Raw genomic sequence first — 18,014 nt, 5'->3', positions numbered from 1 at the left:
GGATGTTCTAATAGCTTTCATTTATACTTTTTCATTCAGAGAAGGGACTCTGTGTACCAAATTAAAATTCTAAATAAAGTATATGGGCAATTCTAAACACAATTTCTTCACATGCTTTCGGGTAATTTTAAAAGTATGAATTTAAGGTGAAAGATTATAAATGAGAATTTAAGCACCAACTCATTCCAATTTTGACAGTGTTGGCAAGCATACTCTAGGAATTTATTAAGCAGAAAGTTTGAGAGACATATTCATCACATACAAATTTAAAGTTAACTATAATTTGTTTATCAGTGCATTTAATTAGAACTCACAAACATACTGTCACTGCAATTTTAAATTTTCTTAAATGTCGATTTAAAAACCTTAATCCCAGTCCAGATGACAGATTGGGAATGTTCATATTCATCATAAAAGTTTGGGAATTTCAGAAGTCCTTGAACTTTCTACATCTTCCTTATACTTGATTTTTTACTTTACATCTAATTGGTTTAAAATTATTCCAGAATTTTGTCCTCCTTTACTCTGTATGTTGATTGCTCTTTTGGTGGAAAAACTTCCCAAAATTAGCCCTAAATTTGTCCTTCACAAGTCCGAACCTGTAACCCCTTGTTCTTCTCTTGCACCTTATTTTGAAGTAGTTTTTTCAGATCTTGTATCTATAGCATTGAACAGAAAGGAACTCTTTAAAAATATTTTAAAATGATCGAATAAGTGCCAGGCTTGCTTGTAAATCAATTTGCAGTTAATCCTTCCAAATATTAATATTCCTATTTCAATTTTTTTAAAACATTCTTCTTTGGCCAATGAGTTACAAGCCAAACTCAAGCCTTTTAGAAAGCAAAAATCCCAAATATTGCAGTTCATTTTTCAAAGGGATGCCAGCTTCATGAAAGAAAGGATTGAAAATGAGCCAAAAGAGCTATCTTTCCATTGCATGCAAATTACATAATGAATTGACATTATTACATTGTGCATTAGTAATTGGAATGCTGTCAAACATTTTCATAAAATCAGTGCCCCCAAAAAGATCAACTATTTACTAACTTTCATTATATACAGTCAATCATAGAATCAGTCTTGGATCTTACTTTATACACATATATACACTATATATGTATACTTTATATAGCCATAGGAGCAGTCTCTGGATATATATAGCCATAGAAACAGTCTCTGGATATGTATAGTCATAGAATCAGTCTCTGGGTCTTTTGCCAATTCCCTAAATCTGCGTCCCTGGTTACTGACGCTTTAACCACTGGAAACAATTTCTCTTTATTTACTCTATCAAAATCCTTCATGATTTTGAACACCTGTCAAATCATCTCTTAACTTTCTCAGCTCTAAGGACGAAAATTATTTTGGGAAACAGGGTTAATTAGCAATTTAATTTTTAACAGGAGGAGAAAGTGTCATTTTAATCAGTGTAAGATTTAGAAAGGCAGATCTAAACTCATTGGATTGGTGAATGTTGAGCTTTAGAAAAGACTTGGAGGTAGAAATTCAACTCAAGTGGTGGCACAAAGCAGACGACATCCAATCAGCAGCCAATTGATTGATTGACTGCAGTGGAACTGAATATCAGGTGCTCTGGATCTGATATTGCCTGTTTTGTGCCACCACCCAAGATGAATTTCTACCCCTCGGTAGTAAAAAGATCTTGGAAAGAGAAAAAAGAAAAATTATAATCAGTCATGGTGCTAACTGAAAAGCTATTGGTACCCTCATCATCAGCTCTAAGATTTAACTTTTCTTTTTATGACACTTTTCTCTCCTCTGAGACCTTGCCAGTAGGCCATCGTTCATGCATGAGCCTTAATAATAAGTGCTGCCATGGTGAGCATTAGGTGAAGCCTTTAAGACCATCAGTATTGAACTGTTCTGAATGAAAGTATTAAAAGCCCGAAACCTGTATTACATTAAATTGTGTGGAAAAGCACCATGTTCAGGAAAAAAAGAAATTCAAAGTTCTGCAGACTATGGTGAATGACATTTAACAGACAATTACAGGAACATATGTATGTTCTAAAACAACAAATTGAATTATCAAACAAATGACAAATAATTTTAAATAAGATAAAAACGGAAAATAAATCTAGTTATAACCAAATGTGAGGTGGCACATTTTGTTTGAAAGATTAAGGAGGCTTACCACTTGGATGGTAAGAGTTTAAATGGGGTAGAGGAACAAAGGGATCTAGAGGTGCTGGTGCACACAACAGTAGAAGCAGTAAAACAGGTTAATAAGGCCATAACAAGAGCAAACCAAGCACTGGGGTTCTTTTTCTAGAGAGATGGAATTGAAAAGCAGGGAAGTAGTGTTAAATTTGTGTAGAATCTTGGTTAGGCTACTTGTGGGAGTACTGTGCACAGTTCTGGTTTCCATTTTATAAATGGGTGTAGAGGCATTGGAGAAAGTGCAAAAGAAATTCACTGATATCACAACTGAGAGACTGTAGGTATTGGGAAAGATTGAACAGGCAGAGTCTCTTTTCTCTAGAAGAAAACAAGCTGAGGAATGAGCTGATAGAGGATTTTAAGGTAATGGAAGCCTAGGTAGGGTGGAAGTGGAGGAAAGTTTCCATTTCTGGGAAAAATCAAAGCTAGAGCCATAAATATAAGATAGTCACTAATAAATCTAATGGGAATGCGGGAGAAACTTATTTATCCTATGAGTGGTAAGAATGTGGAATGCAATACCAGAAAGAATCATTGAAGCAAATAGACTAGATGCATTTAAGAAGAAGCTAGCTAAGTACATGAGTGAGTGAGAAAGAGTAGAAGGGAATGCTGATAGGGTTAGATGGAGAGGAGGGAAGAGGTTCATATGGAACTGTAACTTTGGTGTAGACCATGGCCTGTCTCTGTGCTGTAGATTTAATGATGTAAGTCAATGCTTCCCAAGAGTTTTCTTGATGTGCCCCCATTTTAATGCCTCAGACTTAATGTGACCCCAGAGTGAAAATCTGTAGGGTACGAGGGTTGTTGAGGTAAGAGGGGGTGGGTGAGGCTTCAGCTGTTGAGTGAGGGGGGTTGGGAAGTTTCGGCTGTTGGTGGCGAGATGGCTTTAGCTGATGGGTGGGGGGTGTGGAGGCTTCAGCTGTTGGGCTACGGGGCCACGGAAGCCATTGCTGATTGAGTCACGACCCAAAAATCTCATCTTGCAACACAGAGTTTGGGAAGTTCTGATGTAAGTATTGAATAGAGAACAGCAAAGCGGTTGCAAAAATAAATTTAATATTGGATTATATGCACAGCTCTATAAAGCAGCAGTGGAACATTGCACTGCATGTAGTGTGCCTCAACAAATATATCCAAATTACCAAATTGTACTCTTGCAGATTAGTACAAGTTAAAGATTGACCTGCTGTGAAGTCACGCTGGTGCAATTTATTTTCAGTGCACAATCAAAACTTTTATGAGTCAGATCAGGACATAGCATCGTAAGTAAGCTTCCTTAAAAATAACAGGGTAGTCTGTTAAACTGTTTATGTGCAAATACAGATCTGGAAACTTGAGAAAAGTCCCAGTGATTTGCGTGCAGGTGGATCTACTCAATTACATTTATTTACAAATTTAGTGCAGCAAATCACAACATGTATGTCTTTGAAGATGAATCTTTAAACCAGCAGCAGATTAGCTTTTTACCTAGTGTCGGTGAATTTATAATTTATTGACTACATTTGTAGCCTTGATTTTTTTTTAAATCACATGTTTTGAATTTATTATTGCAATTAATGTTCTAATAACTTTTTCAGATTGACAATTTTCACTTTATCCAACCATTGTTGTATTAATTCATTTTCTTTTTAAATTAAATAGTGCAAATATTGGGGTCAGAACTGGAATATTTGTGTCAGGTGCAACATTTCTATGTATGGAATACAGGCACAGTATGCTGGCATGGCACCCCAACCCCCTATTTCAGCTAGTCCCCAACATCAAACTGTATGCCAGCCAAACATTTTCACTCTGATATCCTTTACACTCACACGTGTAACAGTAACACTTACTTTGAAGCATGTATTAGAACACTGGATTGTTCCAGCTCAGAGCATTTCTGGTGGTATTCCATTGATTTTCATTTGGGGTGCAGCTTTTCTTTTCTTGCTGCTTTTTAACTTCTTCCTCATTTTCTTCCCATTCTCGCACCCCTAAGGAATGAACTCTTTGTGGAATAGGTTCCTCTGCCAAGTACCATTGTATGGGTCGCAAAATTGAGTGTCAGCAATCTATTGGGTGTTATTGCATGGGGGTAGCATTTAGGGAAAATCCAATTAGATCTTAAAGTTGTTTTTAAAGAAAAAGATTTAAACCAACCCAAGTCCAAATACATTCATTTTCATCAGGTCACATGGTGATCATATGTGGGAAAATTTGGTTATTTTCATCTCCTGAACACATGGAGGCCAACCTCACTGTTGCTTCTGTTACCATGGAGGTCAGTCTTCTAAGATGGAGACTCAACATTTACCAAAAGGTTTTGTAGATATTGTGTTGTGGTGGATTTCTTCAGTTAATGATGCACCTGACAATCCTGCAGGGGATTCTATAATTATACTAAGTTAAATATCACTACGTCTTCAGAATCAGGCCCCCTGACTTCTGCTGACAGTGTGACCAAAGGAAACACTGCTTTATGATGGCAATATTCTAAAGTGATTAAGGTCTAGAAGGAGATTACTTGATTCGGTCAGGACCTTTGAGGATATGGACCTCTGTGGACTCGGCTGTGTTCAGATGATGCAGTTTTCTTTTAATTGGAATAGGACTTCCTAGTGCAAGGAAGTGCACTTTGTATTGTATAAGTTACAGTTAAAGTGTCCATATGGTTGGTAGAATTGTTATATATCTTGGATTACAAACTCCTTTCGATTTAGGTTGTAAACTAACAGACCATTAAGACTTCAGACAGCTCATCATAGAAGGCTCAGGAGATCAAGATTCTTTTGCCTCTAGGAAATTGTATTAGTGTTCTGATTTTGTTTGAAATTGCTTAGCTGCTGAATGATGCCATTCTCTTTTGACACTTTTGAGCTCACTTTCCAATGTAATTGTTTAAAAAAAATTTTTAAATATGCATAATCACTCACCTCAAAACATCATATTAGACTACTTACTGCAGAACAAAAGTATATAATTTCAGTTTTACAAAGATTTTGCAACAATTAGCAAGAGGATTAATCTTTTTGCTACTTTCTGCCAGTCGGGAGCTTCTGAAAAATGTTGGCTACCATTCAACTCAACAGGAACAAAAATGATTATTGGCAGTTTTCTGTTGTCATAACTGATCATTAATCACATTCAGTCATGTGTCTTGTCATGTCTTAACAGTAATAGTAGTGGATTGATATCTTCCATAAGTTTATTCCATGAAAGCTGTCATTCTTACTAGATTCATTGTAACTTTGGTTGGTTTTAGGATTAATAACTGACATTTTTAGTACTTTATTTTTATTCCCCATGTTCTGTACTACATACCCAATGTATCATCCACCTTTTCTGGCAAGAAGGATAGACTGTACATTTGCCTTCAGACTTACACTAAGTAACCAGCGAGTGGGTAATCGAAACATAATCTGCAGTGGCTAACCCAGTTTACCTTTCTCTTCTGTAGGTAGGTAGGTGGGAATACCATTTTGCTGCCCTGTACAAAAACAGGGATTAGAATGATATTGGATGTTTACTCTGGTGGACTAGATAAAATGACCCTATTTGTTGGCACACCCCACCCATGTACACTTGATGGAGGAAAACTTCTAATATAAATGGAGTATTTGCTGTAATTTCTTGTGTACCTGTTTGTGCTCTACAGATCTAATTTACTTTCATACTGTCTTTATATTGATGACACTGTAATGTTGCATTGTAGCTTTAGTGCCTCTGGTGACATGGAGTAGCATTTCAAGTAACATTTTCCCTCGTGCTGCCAGTCAACTGAAGCAGCCTTTTGGTTTTGCACAAACTGCAGGAGATAATCTTTTACTTAATACTAGATTTATTTATAGAAGGAAACATTACACATGTCTGCCTCCTCCCTAACCAACATATAGTGCCCTCCAAGTCTCTCTTTATATGCGCTGAAGGTACTTAATCAATCAAAGCCTTTCACTAGTGTATCTTTAACATTAATAATACAATTAACATGCCATTAACATTTTACCTTTTTAAATCAAAACTTGATGACACATATTTCAAAACAAATGAAAGAAAAGAGAAAAAATAATTTTCCATATTCTATACACCACATCATAGTAGAAGAAGTCCCTCTTCTAGAGTCTCCAATGGTTTCTTTGTGTAAGCATTCCTCTTGATAAAGCAATCCAACAATTGATGACTTGCATCGATCCATTTTATCTTAGCAATTTATTTTCTTTCTAGCATCTCTATTACACTACCAAGGTCAATCCTTAAGCTTCTCTCAGTCACACTTTTTGTCGCATGTACATTATCCCACATGGAACAATTATCTATATAACATTCAATGGGCAAACTATTTTCAGAATGCTCCTTATGCAGAAATTCCCCTAAAATGTTTAATAAGTAAAACTCCATATCTATTGCTCCTAAGAATGCCAGTGTTTCCACAGCTAAAGTACTTTTAACCACCTTTTTTATTTTTTACCTCTCCAGGCCAAGGGACAACATGTTCCATTTTCACCCACCAAGAATATTATAAAACCAGCTGTATTCAAATACCCATCCAGAAAATTGGCATGAGAAGTGTCACTAAAAATGACTAATTTCATGTCTTTTGGATCCTCCAAGCCTGGGAACTTGAGGACACTTTTCTCCATACTTAATTTTTAAAATATTTCAGTTGCCCCTAAAACATCCTCAGTTGTAACGTGTTTCATCATGGTACTTAGTTCCTATACATCAAAACTGGTGTAAGGTCTTATTTGGGTGCATAGCCAATTCAGCTGTCCAATCAAGCGTCTTAACTGCTCTGTTTCTTCTTTAGATGTAACCAACTCTCTGTGATAACCTAGCACGATTTATCAGGATGCAAGTAACACTTCCTAAATAAATTGTTGATTCTAGTTACTATTGGCCTATTCTGCTTAATGTCTAACCTATATATTATAAGCTCCTGAAGCTTGACTTCCAATCTTAAATTCCCCTTTTAATTTTACTTATAACAAATTACTCAAGTCCCAAGAACCTCCCAATAAAATAATCATTGACATGCATCATAAAGTGGCCTGAGAATTACCCTTTGTGGTAAACATTGCTGGATCTGCTTTCAGCTGAGTACAGCTTACGTTTGGCAAGACAGACCTAACTGAGAAATACCTTACTGTTGATGCATCATTCAATCCATAAATGCATTTGTTTAATTTCCACAGCTTCTCTTCATCGCATGCCTCCTTAGGCGGTTTCAAAAACATTTCTCTCTGAAATTTTTCCTCCCTACAAAAATGTGGTTTTTATATTGATTAGCCTACATTCAGAGAATTTTTAGTATTATTTTTCTTGCCGTGGGGAGTCCATTCTTGCATCTTGATCTCCAAGTGTCTCTTCAAAAACCTGAGCCATTAGTCTCACTTTTAGCCTTATATGTCCCATCTGGGAGGACTTTTTCCATACATATCCATCTATGTAAGGCTGGCTGTCCCTTGTCTGGCATTTTAGAGTAGACACCAAATTCCTTTCAACTATCTAACTGTTTTTGTTTTGCTTTTCTTATTAATTTATCTCCTAATTTATTGACAGCTGTCAAAACTTCCTGGTCATAAGGGCTTCTACTTCTAGTAGTCCTTGTTCTATTGCATAATCTAGTCAAGCTATGGCCTGTACTTGTCCTTCTGTAACTTTCTGGACCACTGCTGCAGGATCGCTCCCTTCCATGATCAGTGGTTCTTTCATCAGTATGCGATCATTTCCTAGTGCAAGAGTCACTCCCAGGTCTAAAGTGAGAACTTGCACTATGTTTTCTTCCTTTCCATTTTCACCCCATTTTGCCAACCCACATGTCTTCCCTCTTGTCCAATATGTTGGACATTTAGCCAATATTTGAACTTCCGGTAGCTTTCCCTGCAATAGTCGCATGCCTGCGTTCACTGGACCCTTCTTATCTGTACATTACTCAAGTATCCACTCTAGGCAGTTGTCCTTTGGGTACCATAGTCCTTGTCTGCGCATCAGTATCATTCTGCCTATCGCCTTTTGGTCCCTTATCTATCATATTCTGTTCCTCATGACTGTCAAACATAAGATTACATGAGGTACATAGTGCCTAATCACCTCTAGTAATTGCTCAGGTTCTGAAAGTTTGTTATCCATCCCAATTGGCCAAGATTAATAGACCTTAATAGGTCTGACTGTCTTACCATCACACCCAGATCTTTTCATTCTTTATGACCCTCTCTTTTATAGTATACTAAATCCCCAGGATTAAAGTTACCACAGATAGCCCTGGAGCTCTTCGAGTTTTCTCCGGGATTTCTGCCTTGATGATTGTCCTTCTTTCTGCATGTAAATCATTCAAGCATGCAGAAAATAAATGGAACTAATTGTAGTCCCTTCTAGGGCCAGCAAACTATCACAGAGCATGGATTTTGGGATTCCTCCCATAGACCAGTTGAAAAGGACTTTCAGCTGCAGTGTTCGTGACCACTGTTGATATTTTCACACATCTGTAAATTAGTCATTAGCAATTCCATCCCCCCACCCCAACATTGTCAGAAATTTAATCAGTGCTCCCAGTCTAATCCCTATCCATTTTTCAGTGACTTTACCTACAATCACCCTTTTGTCTTTATTATGTATTACTGTAGGAAGACTGAATCTGGTTGCCATGTTTATAATATGTAAAATGAATACGTTCCTGTCTTTGAGCCAATGGAAGATTCACAATGGGACATGACAGCATTCTCCAATACTTTTTACAAATCTCACATTTTTCACTAATCTCTTTGATGAGCCTTGTATGCTCATCATCAACCACACCTGCATGCTTTAGTAGAACTGTTAACCTGTGACAAGAAGGGTGAGCAAATTGTCTGTAACTTTAAGGCAGTTTGCTTTTTTCTCTCAAATTCTTATCAACTGATGTCATTAACACTTCTTTAACATGCTGGTTAGAAATGTCAGGTTTTTTTAAGGGGATGCAATAATGTCCTGATTGGGTAATCTGTACATCTGTCGACTTGCCAAAAACAACTGCTGTATCATGTTCCATGTCCAGTTTCATTTGTGCCTTTTTCATGAAAGGCTTACTCGGCAGCAAGGGTATTTCACCAGAGACTACACTTGTACTAATAAAGTGACTTACTCCAGCTATTTTGCATGGAATCAACTTTCTTTTCAGTGATTTTTAATATGCTGTCATCCCTATACCTGAAAGAGTAGAATTTTCATACTCCCTGACCTTACTTTGATCCTTAATACTGAGAGAATGTAAATAGCATTTTAACTAATCTGTTCCACACATTGTCAAGGTGAAACCACTATCTAACATGGCAGAATTAAATTAATCCGTGACTAATATACTCATTACTAAAGCTTCTTGCGACTAGTATAACTCGCTTAGACTGATCATTATTATCATCTTCAACTTCTGAATTCTCTGTGTCACGCACTGCTTCGAAATCCACACTGTTCCACTTTAGGTGATTCATTGCATAACGAAATAAAAACAGAAAAACTCAGCAAGTGTGGCAGCATCTGTAGAGAGAAACAGTGTCAACGTTGCGAGTCAGCATGACTTTTCTTCGTTAACTCTGTTTCTCTCCCTGCAGATGCTGCCAGACCTGCTGAATTTTTCCATCATTTTCTGTTTTTATTTCATATTTCCAGCATCTTCAGTATTTTGCTTTTATGTCATTGCATAATGACATTTCAATCACATCGGAAGCATCTGTTAGCTGTTCCCAGAGTTCTCCTGAGGTTTATTCATCAATTATTGCTATTTCAATCCTGTCGTCTGCCAGATCTAAAAATTCCTTCATTCTTATTCCTTCCATAACTCTTCCGCTGTACTGACGCCTGTGCCCCTTATCTGAATGATCTTGAAATTCAGTCATTGAATTGCTGCAGTCATGGAGTCCTCCACTCTTTGTGACACCACAGAATGTCTCATATGCACCTTTGATGCTGCTGGAAATGACTGCTTCCACAGGAATTTTTTAAAGCAGCAGACATTTGATCCAAAAGTGTGTCTTTTTCTGAGAACCAAATGCCAGTTAAGGTTAGGAGCCTATCCATACGCGAGAGCTTAGCAAAATCCAGCAATTTAAATGCGAGCGCTAAATAAGGAATCTCCAAATTGAATTTCTGCAATATTTTATACAGTTTGTTAAAGTTCATGATATATTCCTCCATGGAATGACCGTCCGTCTTTCAAAATATATCAAAGTCTGACCATGCCTCATAAGCATCAAATTGATCATCTTTCTTGTAAATTTCATCCATGATGCTTAATAGAAGATCCAAATCTTCATCAGTATCCAACTGATGGGCATACAGCTCACAAAATACTTTGCTTCTGATTTTATCTTTGTTAGGAAGTGACAATACCTTGTTTCCTCTCAGTAAGGATGTAACCCGTGTCCACATATCCACTTCATTTTTCCACTGATCTTAAGGTTTGGATTCAGAGAACATTGGCGGGCAATCATACCCTAACAATTTACATTTGCTTTCAACCATTCGTCACAAAAGTAACTCTGATTACAAGCTTATGTCTGAAAAAAAAATTAGCTTACAACCTTCACCTTTATGCATCCATTCTTTGCTACCATACAAATTCATGCTAAAGCCATTTTGAAGGTGAAGTAGGAAACCATACACCAATCTTTTACTTAGTACAATATTTAGTTACAGAATGAAACATTACATATGTCTGCCTCCTCCCTAACCAATACCCAGTGCCCCAAAAGTCTCCCTTTATATGTGTTCAGATACTTAATCAGTGCCTTTCACCTGTGTATCCTTAACGTTAATGATACCATTAACATGAGAACCACTATGTTAGTCCATCCATACAGGCCAGGAGAGTTTTTTTCCTTATGGGAATCAGTTACGGCTAGATAACGCCTGGAATTTACAATGGAAATATTGTCGTTTGGTAGTGCAGGACTTGAGTATTGCTTAAAAAAGAGACATTTTGTCAAAGCTTTCCTTCTGGTACTCATCAGGACAATTCGCAAAAATACCACATGTAAAAGGAACAACAATTTATACCAAGTGAGGAGAGAGTACTAATAGTATAGAGAATCATATAGTATTAATTGTTGTTCCCGTTATATATGGTATTCTTGCAAGATGAGTGCAAGACGAAAAGCTTTGACAAAAAAGTTTTTTTTTTCAGCAATGCAAATAATGGTGAGGCTATCAATGCTTATCGTTATAATGGAGGATATCTGGCAGCAACATCAGGTGTGCGCACGTGCGCAGTTAAACATAGAAATTGAGATATTGCTGTCAGAGATATCCTGCTCCTACACAGGGTACAGTGTTGCAATCCTCACTGATAGACTCAGCATTGAAATAACTGTAATATTGTGAACATGTTGCATATTCCCACTATTTCTGCACTAAAATGACTGAAAAAGATAGAGTTGGTACATTCATGAGTAAGTGACTTTTTAACAGTGTGATAAGTGATAATTAGTGCTGAGCAACCTCTGGCCCTGAAAAAATAATTTTACCTGTGTGGAGTTTTGTTCCCTCAGTGGAAAATGAGAGTTGGAGAATAAAAAAAAACCGTCAGTCCCTTGTCCCTCTCTCTCAACCCATCTGTATTTCCCAATCTTTATTTCACTTTCTGTACATCAATTAAATCTAATTTGTATTTCTTGCTTGATTCTTCCTGGATGAAACCCCCTGTGTCCCAGTGGGGGTTCTTCAGTTTGTTTGACTGAGGAGCCTCGCTGTTTCTTGCCCTATTCAGACACCACAGATACTCTGTAGAGGACACCATGTTGGAAATAACAAAACAAAAACAGAAATACCCGGAAAAACTCAGCAGGTCTAGCAGCAGTTGACGTTTCAAGTACTTGTTTTGGATTTCCAGCATCTGCAGTTCTTTGCTTTTATCTCTATGTTGGAAATAACACTGGACTGGAAAATCTCCACTGACAACCCAATGAAAAGTCTGTGAGCAAAGTCAATAGCGAGCAAAAGCTGGAATTCTGAAATTCACACCACAGTGGGGTGTGGGGAATCAGGAGGAAAATCGATCTCCAACACATTTCGGAGTTGCTTCAACATGATAGGCTGGACTTCAGAGGCTTTGAGCCACTTGCACTGGCACCTGCGCAGTACTGTATTGCAATGAAATAGAGATTTACGGTTGAAAAACGACATTGCAACATTTTGAGGAGGGTCAGTGAGGAACGTTCCAATGAAAGTGCATTTAATTTCCATGTATTGGTTGTGAAGGGTTATTATTGGAAGAATGAAAGTCAAAGTTGGAACAAGGTTTTTTTCACACAGGGTTATGAGAACGTGATTGCTTTACCACAAGGTGTTATCAAAGTAAATGTAAAGAAGAATCATATAAAGATTTGTAAAGGAATTTTAAAATTACAAAGAGAGGACGGTAGATTGGACTAAAGAGGATCGTTCCAGTTCAAGAGCCTTGTACTCGTCAAGCATGATATGTTGAATATAGCTTTTTTATGTGATCGAATTCCTATGACTTTGCTGCTGAGAAAAACTAGTTATAGCCAGAAAATCCTTTTTTTGCATTGATCTTTTTGAAGTATAGTCACTGTTGTAATGCTGCCAATTTGCCCACATAAAGAACCAACAAACAGCAATGTGATAAATAACAGATAATCTGTTTTATTGGTCATTGATACACGGGCTACCAGGATAGCGGAAAAGCTTTCCTTCACTTCTTTTGATAGCACTTTAGAATCTTTTATGCCCACCTTTACAGGAAGCTGGAGCTTTGGTTTAACATCTCATCTGAAATGCAGCACCTTCAACAGTGCAGTTATTGCCTTAGAATTGCATTGAGGACAAATTTTGTGTGAATTTTTGTTGAATAGACGAGGCCAAATACAAATTTCAGACGTGGGAGATTTCCTTCAAAGTCTAATTATGTAACTCTAGACCATGTATACTTAGCCGTAAAGTATAACTCAGCTAAATTAAAGGGGAAATTTTTTTTATGTTCATGTAGTGCTTTATTACATTGTGTGACATATTTCAAGATATTCAAATTAATTACTTTTGGAGCATAGTGGTTTGCATATAAATAAAGATGAACAAAATTCAACTCCAGTGTTCCCGCTATACACTAGAACTCGATTTTTTTGCCTCATTAAAATGAGACCCAGATGAGTAAATGCTGCAGCTTCTAGTGAAATTAGTATCAATTCAAATTTATACAGTCAGTTAATATTGGTAGGGCATCTGCTATAATTGTCATTGCACGCAAGTCAGCTTGGCTCAAAGGTAGTACTCCCACCAATGGGTTAGAAGTTCAAACACTAATCCAAAAATATAACACAGTCTAGGCTAACCAGTTCTGAAGAAGAGTCATATTAGACTCGCAATGTTAACTCTGTTTCTCTCTTCATAGATGCTGCCAGTCCTGCTGAGTTCTTCCAATACTTACTGTTTTTATTTTAGATCTCCAGCAGTATTTTATACAATCTAGCTTGTCATTTCAATGCAGTACTGAAGGATTACTGTATTTTAGGAGATGCCATCTTTCAGATGAAACATTAAGTCATGGAATTTTCTTGAAGAACAGCAGGGAGTTTGCCTGGTGTCCTCACTGGCATTCCACCAGCTGGTCATTTATCTCATTTGCTATTTGTGATACTAGGCTGTGCACAAATTAGTTGCCAAATCTTTTTTTTTATTCTTTTGCAGGATGTAGGCATCGCTGGCAAAGCCAGCATTTATTGCCCATCCCTAATTGCCCTTAAGAAAGTGTTGGTGAGTGGCCATCTTGAACCGCTACAGTCTATCTGGTGCAGGTACACCCATAGTGTTACTGGGAAGCGAGTTCCAGGATTTTGTTCCTGCGGCAGTGAGGAAACGGGAATATAGTTCCAAGTTCAGGTGGTGGTTGGAGTGAATGTTAAAGTTGGTGAATGGGGTGCCGATCAAGTGCGCTGTTTTGTCCTGGTTGGTGACGAGCTTCATAAGTGTTATTGGAGCTGCACTCATCCAGACAAATGAATTGTATTCCATCACACACCCTACTTGTGCCTTATAGATGGTGGAAAGGCTTTGGGGAGTCAAGGGGTGAGTTACTCACTGCAGAATTCCCAGCCTCTGATCTGCGCCTGTAGACACATATTTATGTAGCTGTTCCAGCTCCGTTTCTGGTCAATGGTAACCTCCCAGAATGTTGATGATGGGGGGGATTCAGCAATGGTAATGCCATTGAATATCAAAGGGAGATAGTCATTGCCTGGCACTTGTATGATGTTACTTGCCACTTATCAGCCCAAGCCTGAATGTGGTCCAGGTTTGCTGCATATGGACATGGACTGCTTTAGGATCTGAGAAGTTGGAAATGGTACTGAACATTGTGCAATGATCAGTGAACATCCTCACTTCTGACCTTATGGTGGAAGGAAGGTAATAGAAGCTGCTGAAGATGGTTGAGCCTAGGGCAACTACCCTGAGGAACTCCTAGGACCGAGATGATTGGCTTCTAACAATCACAACATCTTCCTTTGTGCTAGGCATGACTCCAGTCAGTGAAGAGCTTTCCCCCTAATTCCCATTGACTTCAATTTTGCCAGGCTCCTTGATGCCATACTTGGTCTAATGCTGCTTTGTTGTCTGCCTACAAAGTGACAATGACCATGCTTCAGAAGTAATTAATTGGCTGTGAAGTGCTTTGGGTTGCCCTGAGAATACAAAAGCTGTTGTCTAAAATGCACAAATTTCAAGGACTGCAATTTCTCTCAAAAATGAACAAATATCAATTCAATATTTCCTTTATCTCAGGGTCGCTTTCTGATTGTGATGGAGAGCATTTGATTAATGTCATCACAACTGAATTGTCCTGATCTTTGCTCAGGTCATCGAATTTCATGAACCTATTTTTTGTCAGGGACATAGGTTCTGGTAAACAATATTTTCCTTAATTTTAAGTGAATGGGAATGCTAAATGAATTGTTTTCTATGCCTAGGAATGGTTCTTGTGCGTAGCGACAGTGGACAGTTGATGCTGATTCCTCAGCAAGCTCTACAACAGATGCAGTCACAAGCTCCGTCTCAGGGGGCGCTCACTTCACGATCTGCCACACCTACCAGTGGTCCTCCAGTTCAGATCTCAACTGTACAGGTAAGGGGAAGGCTTGTCAATAATGGTCTAAAATTGAATTTGCCAAGTATTTTAATACAATTTAATTTGAATTGCCATTACGGGGATGTGGCTGCATGGTGACCAAGGCTGAGAACTAAATATTCAAGGATATTCAACATTTATGAAGGACAGGCAAAAAGAAAAAGGAAGTAAGGTAGCTCTGATAATAAGGGATTACATTACTGAGAGAGGATCTTAGATCAGAAGAACAACATGTAGAATCAGTTCGGGTGGAGCTATTAATAGGAGTTTTCTATAGGCCACCAAACAATAGAGGTAATGTAACAAGGGGAATATAAGTGATCATGGGAGACTTCAATCTACAGATAGACTGGATAAATCTAATGAGCACTAATGCTGTGGAGGACGAATTCCTGGAATGTATACGAGATGATTTTCTAGAGCAGTATGTTGAGAAGCCAATGAGGGAACTGGTTATTTTAGATCTAGTACTATACAATGAGAGCGGGCTAATTAATAACCTTGTTGTAAAAGAACCCTTAGGGATGAGTGACCATAATATGATGAATTCTCCATTAAGTTTGAGAACTATGGCTAGTATTTAAAGAACTAATACATGGTTTACAAAAAATATACAATCCTTTTTAAGCACAAAAACCAAGAGGAAAAGTGAGTCAACCATGGCTAACAAAGGAAGCTAAAGATTATATTAGAAAGAAAAAAGCTTATAAAATTGCCAAAAAGTAGTAAGCTTGAGAATTGGGAACATTTTAGACTTCAGCAAAAGAGGACCAAGAAACTGATAAAGAAAGGGAGAATGGAAAATCAATGTAAAATAACGAGAAACTTAAAAATGAACCATCAAAGCTTCTATAGGTATGTAAAAAAGAAAAGATTAGCAAGGACAATTGTGGGTCCATTACAGGCAGAGACAGGAGTGTTTATAATAGAGAATAGAGAAATGGCAGAGAAGCTAAATAATTACTTTTTGTCTGTCTTCACAGAAGAAGATACAAGAAATCTCCCAGAAATAATAGAGAACCAAGGGACTAGTGAGAATGAGGAACTGAAGGAAATTAGTATTCATAAAAAAAGTAGTACTGGAGAAATTAATGGGACTGAAAGTTGATACATCCCCAAGACCTGATGATCTACATCCCAGAGTGTTGAAAGGTGGCTATAGAGATAATGGATGCATTGGTGGTCATCTTTCAAAATTCTATAGATTCTGGAATCGGTGCCTGCAGATTGGAAGGTTGCAAATGTATCCCTACTGTTTAAGAAAGGAGAGAGAGAGAAAACAGGGAACTACAGACCTGTTACCCTGACAGTAGTAGGGAAAATACTGACTTATAAAGGATGTGATAACTGGACACTTAGAAAATAATGGTCTGATTGGGTGGCGTCAGCATGGATTTATGAAAGATAAATCATGTTTGACAAACCTGTCTGAGGTTTTTGAGGATGTTACTAGCAGAATAGGTAAAGAGGAACTAATGGATGTGGTGTATTTCGATTTTCAGGAAGTTAGTGTACAAAATTAGAGCATGTAGGATAGGGGGTAATCTAGTGGCATAGAGTGAGAATTGGTGAACCGACAGAAAACATAAACAGGTTGGCTTAGTGGGATTCTGCAGGGATGAATACTTTAGCCCCAGCTGTTCACAATCTTTATCAATGATTTGGATGTGGGGATTAAATATATTTCCAAATTTGATTACACCAAAGTAGTTGGGAATGTAATTTGTGAGGAGGATGCAAGGAAGCTTCAGGGAGATTTGGACAGGCTTAGTGAGTGAGTAAGAACATAGCAGATAGAATAAAATATGGATAAGTGTGAGGTTATACATTTTGGTAGGAGGAATGGAGGTGCAGAGTATTTCTTAAATGGTGAGAGATTGAGAAGTATTGATGTCGAAAGGAACCTGGGTGTCTTTTTTCATAAGTCTCTGAAAACTAACATGGGTGCAACAAGCAATTAGGAAGGCAAATGGTATGTTGGCCTTTATAGCAAGAGGATTTGAGTGCAGGAGTAAAGATGTCTTGCTTCAGTTGTATAGAACCTTGGTTAGACTGCTTCCGGAGTATTGTGCATAGTTTTGGTCCCCTTATCCAAGGAAGGATATACTTGCCAGTGAGGGAGTGCAGTGGAGGTTTACCAGACTAATTCCTGGGATGAAAACAAAGATAAAAACAAAAAAACTGCGGATGCTGGAAATCCAAAACAAAAACAAAAACAGAATTACCTGGAAAAACTCAGCAGGTCTGGCAGCATCGGCAGAGAAGAAAAGAGTTGACGTTTCGAGTCCTCATGACCCTTCGACAGAACTTGAGTTCGAGTCCAAGAAAGACTCGAACTCAAGTTCTGTCGAAGGGTCATGAGGACTCGAAACGTCAATTCTTTTCTTCTCCGCCAATGCTGCCAGACCTGCTGAGTTTTTCCAGGTAATTCTGTTTTAGTTCCTGGGATGGCAGGACTGATCTATGAGAAGAGATTGAGGAGATTAGGTCTGTATTCTCAAGAAGTTAGAAGAATGAGCAGTGATCTTATTGAAGCTTACAAAATTCTTAAGGGGCTGGACATGGTAGATGCAGAAAGGATATTTCCCCTGGCGGTGAGGGTCTAGAACCAGGATACAGTCTCAAAATAAGGGGCAAACCTTTAGGATTGAAATGAGGAGGAATCTCTTCACTCAGAGAATAGTGAACCTTTGGAATTCTCTACCCCAGAGGGCTATGGAAGATCAGTTATTGAGTATATTCA

The 18,014-nt window shown here is 37.9% G+C and overlaps 1 protein-coding gene across 1 annotated transcript in view; it reads left to right on the top strand.

The window, feature by feature from the left end:
• LOC121287324 (transcription initiation factor TFIID subunit 4-like) overlaps positions 1-18,014 on the top strand; it is a 76,911-nt gene that overhangs the window by 21,207 nt on the left and 37,690 nt on the right. The window contains exon 2 of the mRNA XM_041205104.1: positions 15,114-15,268. Within this exon, the coding sequence (XP_041061038.1) occupies positions 15,114-15,268 (155 nt within the window). The remainder of the gene's footprint in view (positions 1-15,113; positions 15,269-18,014) is intronic.

The sequence above is a fragment of the Carcharodon carcharias genome, chromosome 14, assembly GCF_017639515.1.
Source record: "Carcharodon carcharias isolate sCarCar2 chromosome 14, sCarCar2.pri, whole genome shotgun sequence".
NCBI classification, from domain to species: Eukaryota; Metazoa; Chordata; class Chondrichthyes; order Lamniformes; family Lamnidae; genus Carcharodon; species Carcharodon carcharias.
This window is presented reverse-complemented; position numbering and strand designations above follow the sequence as displayed.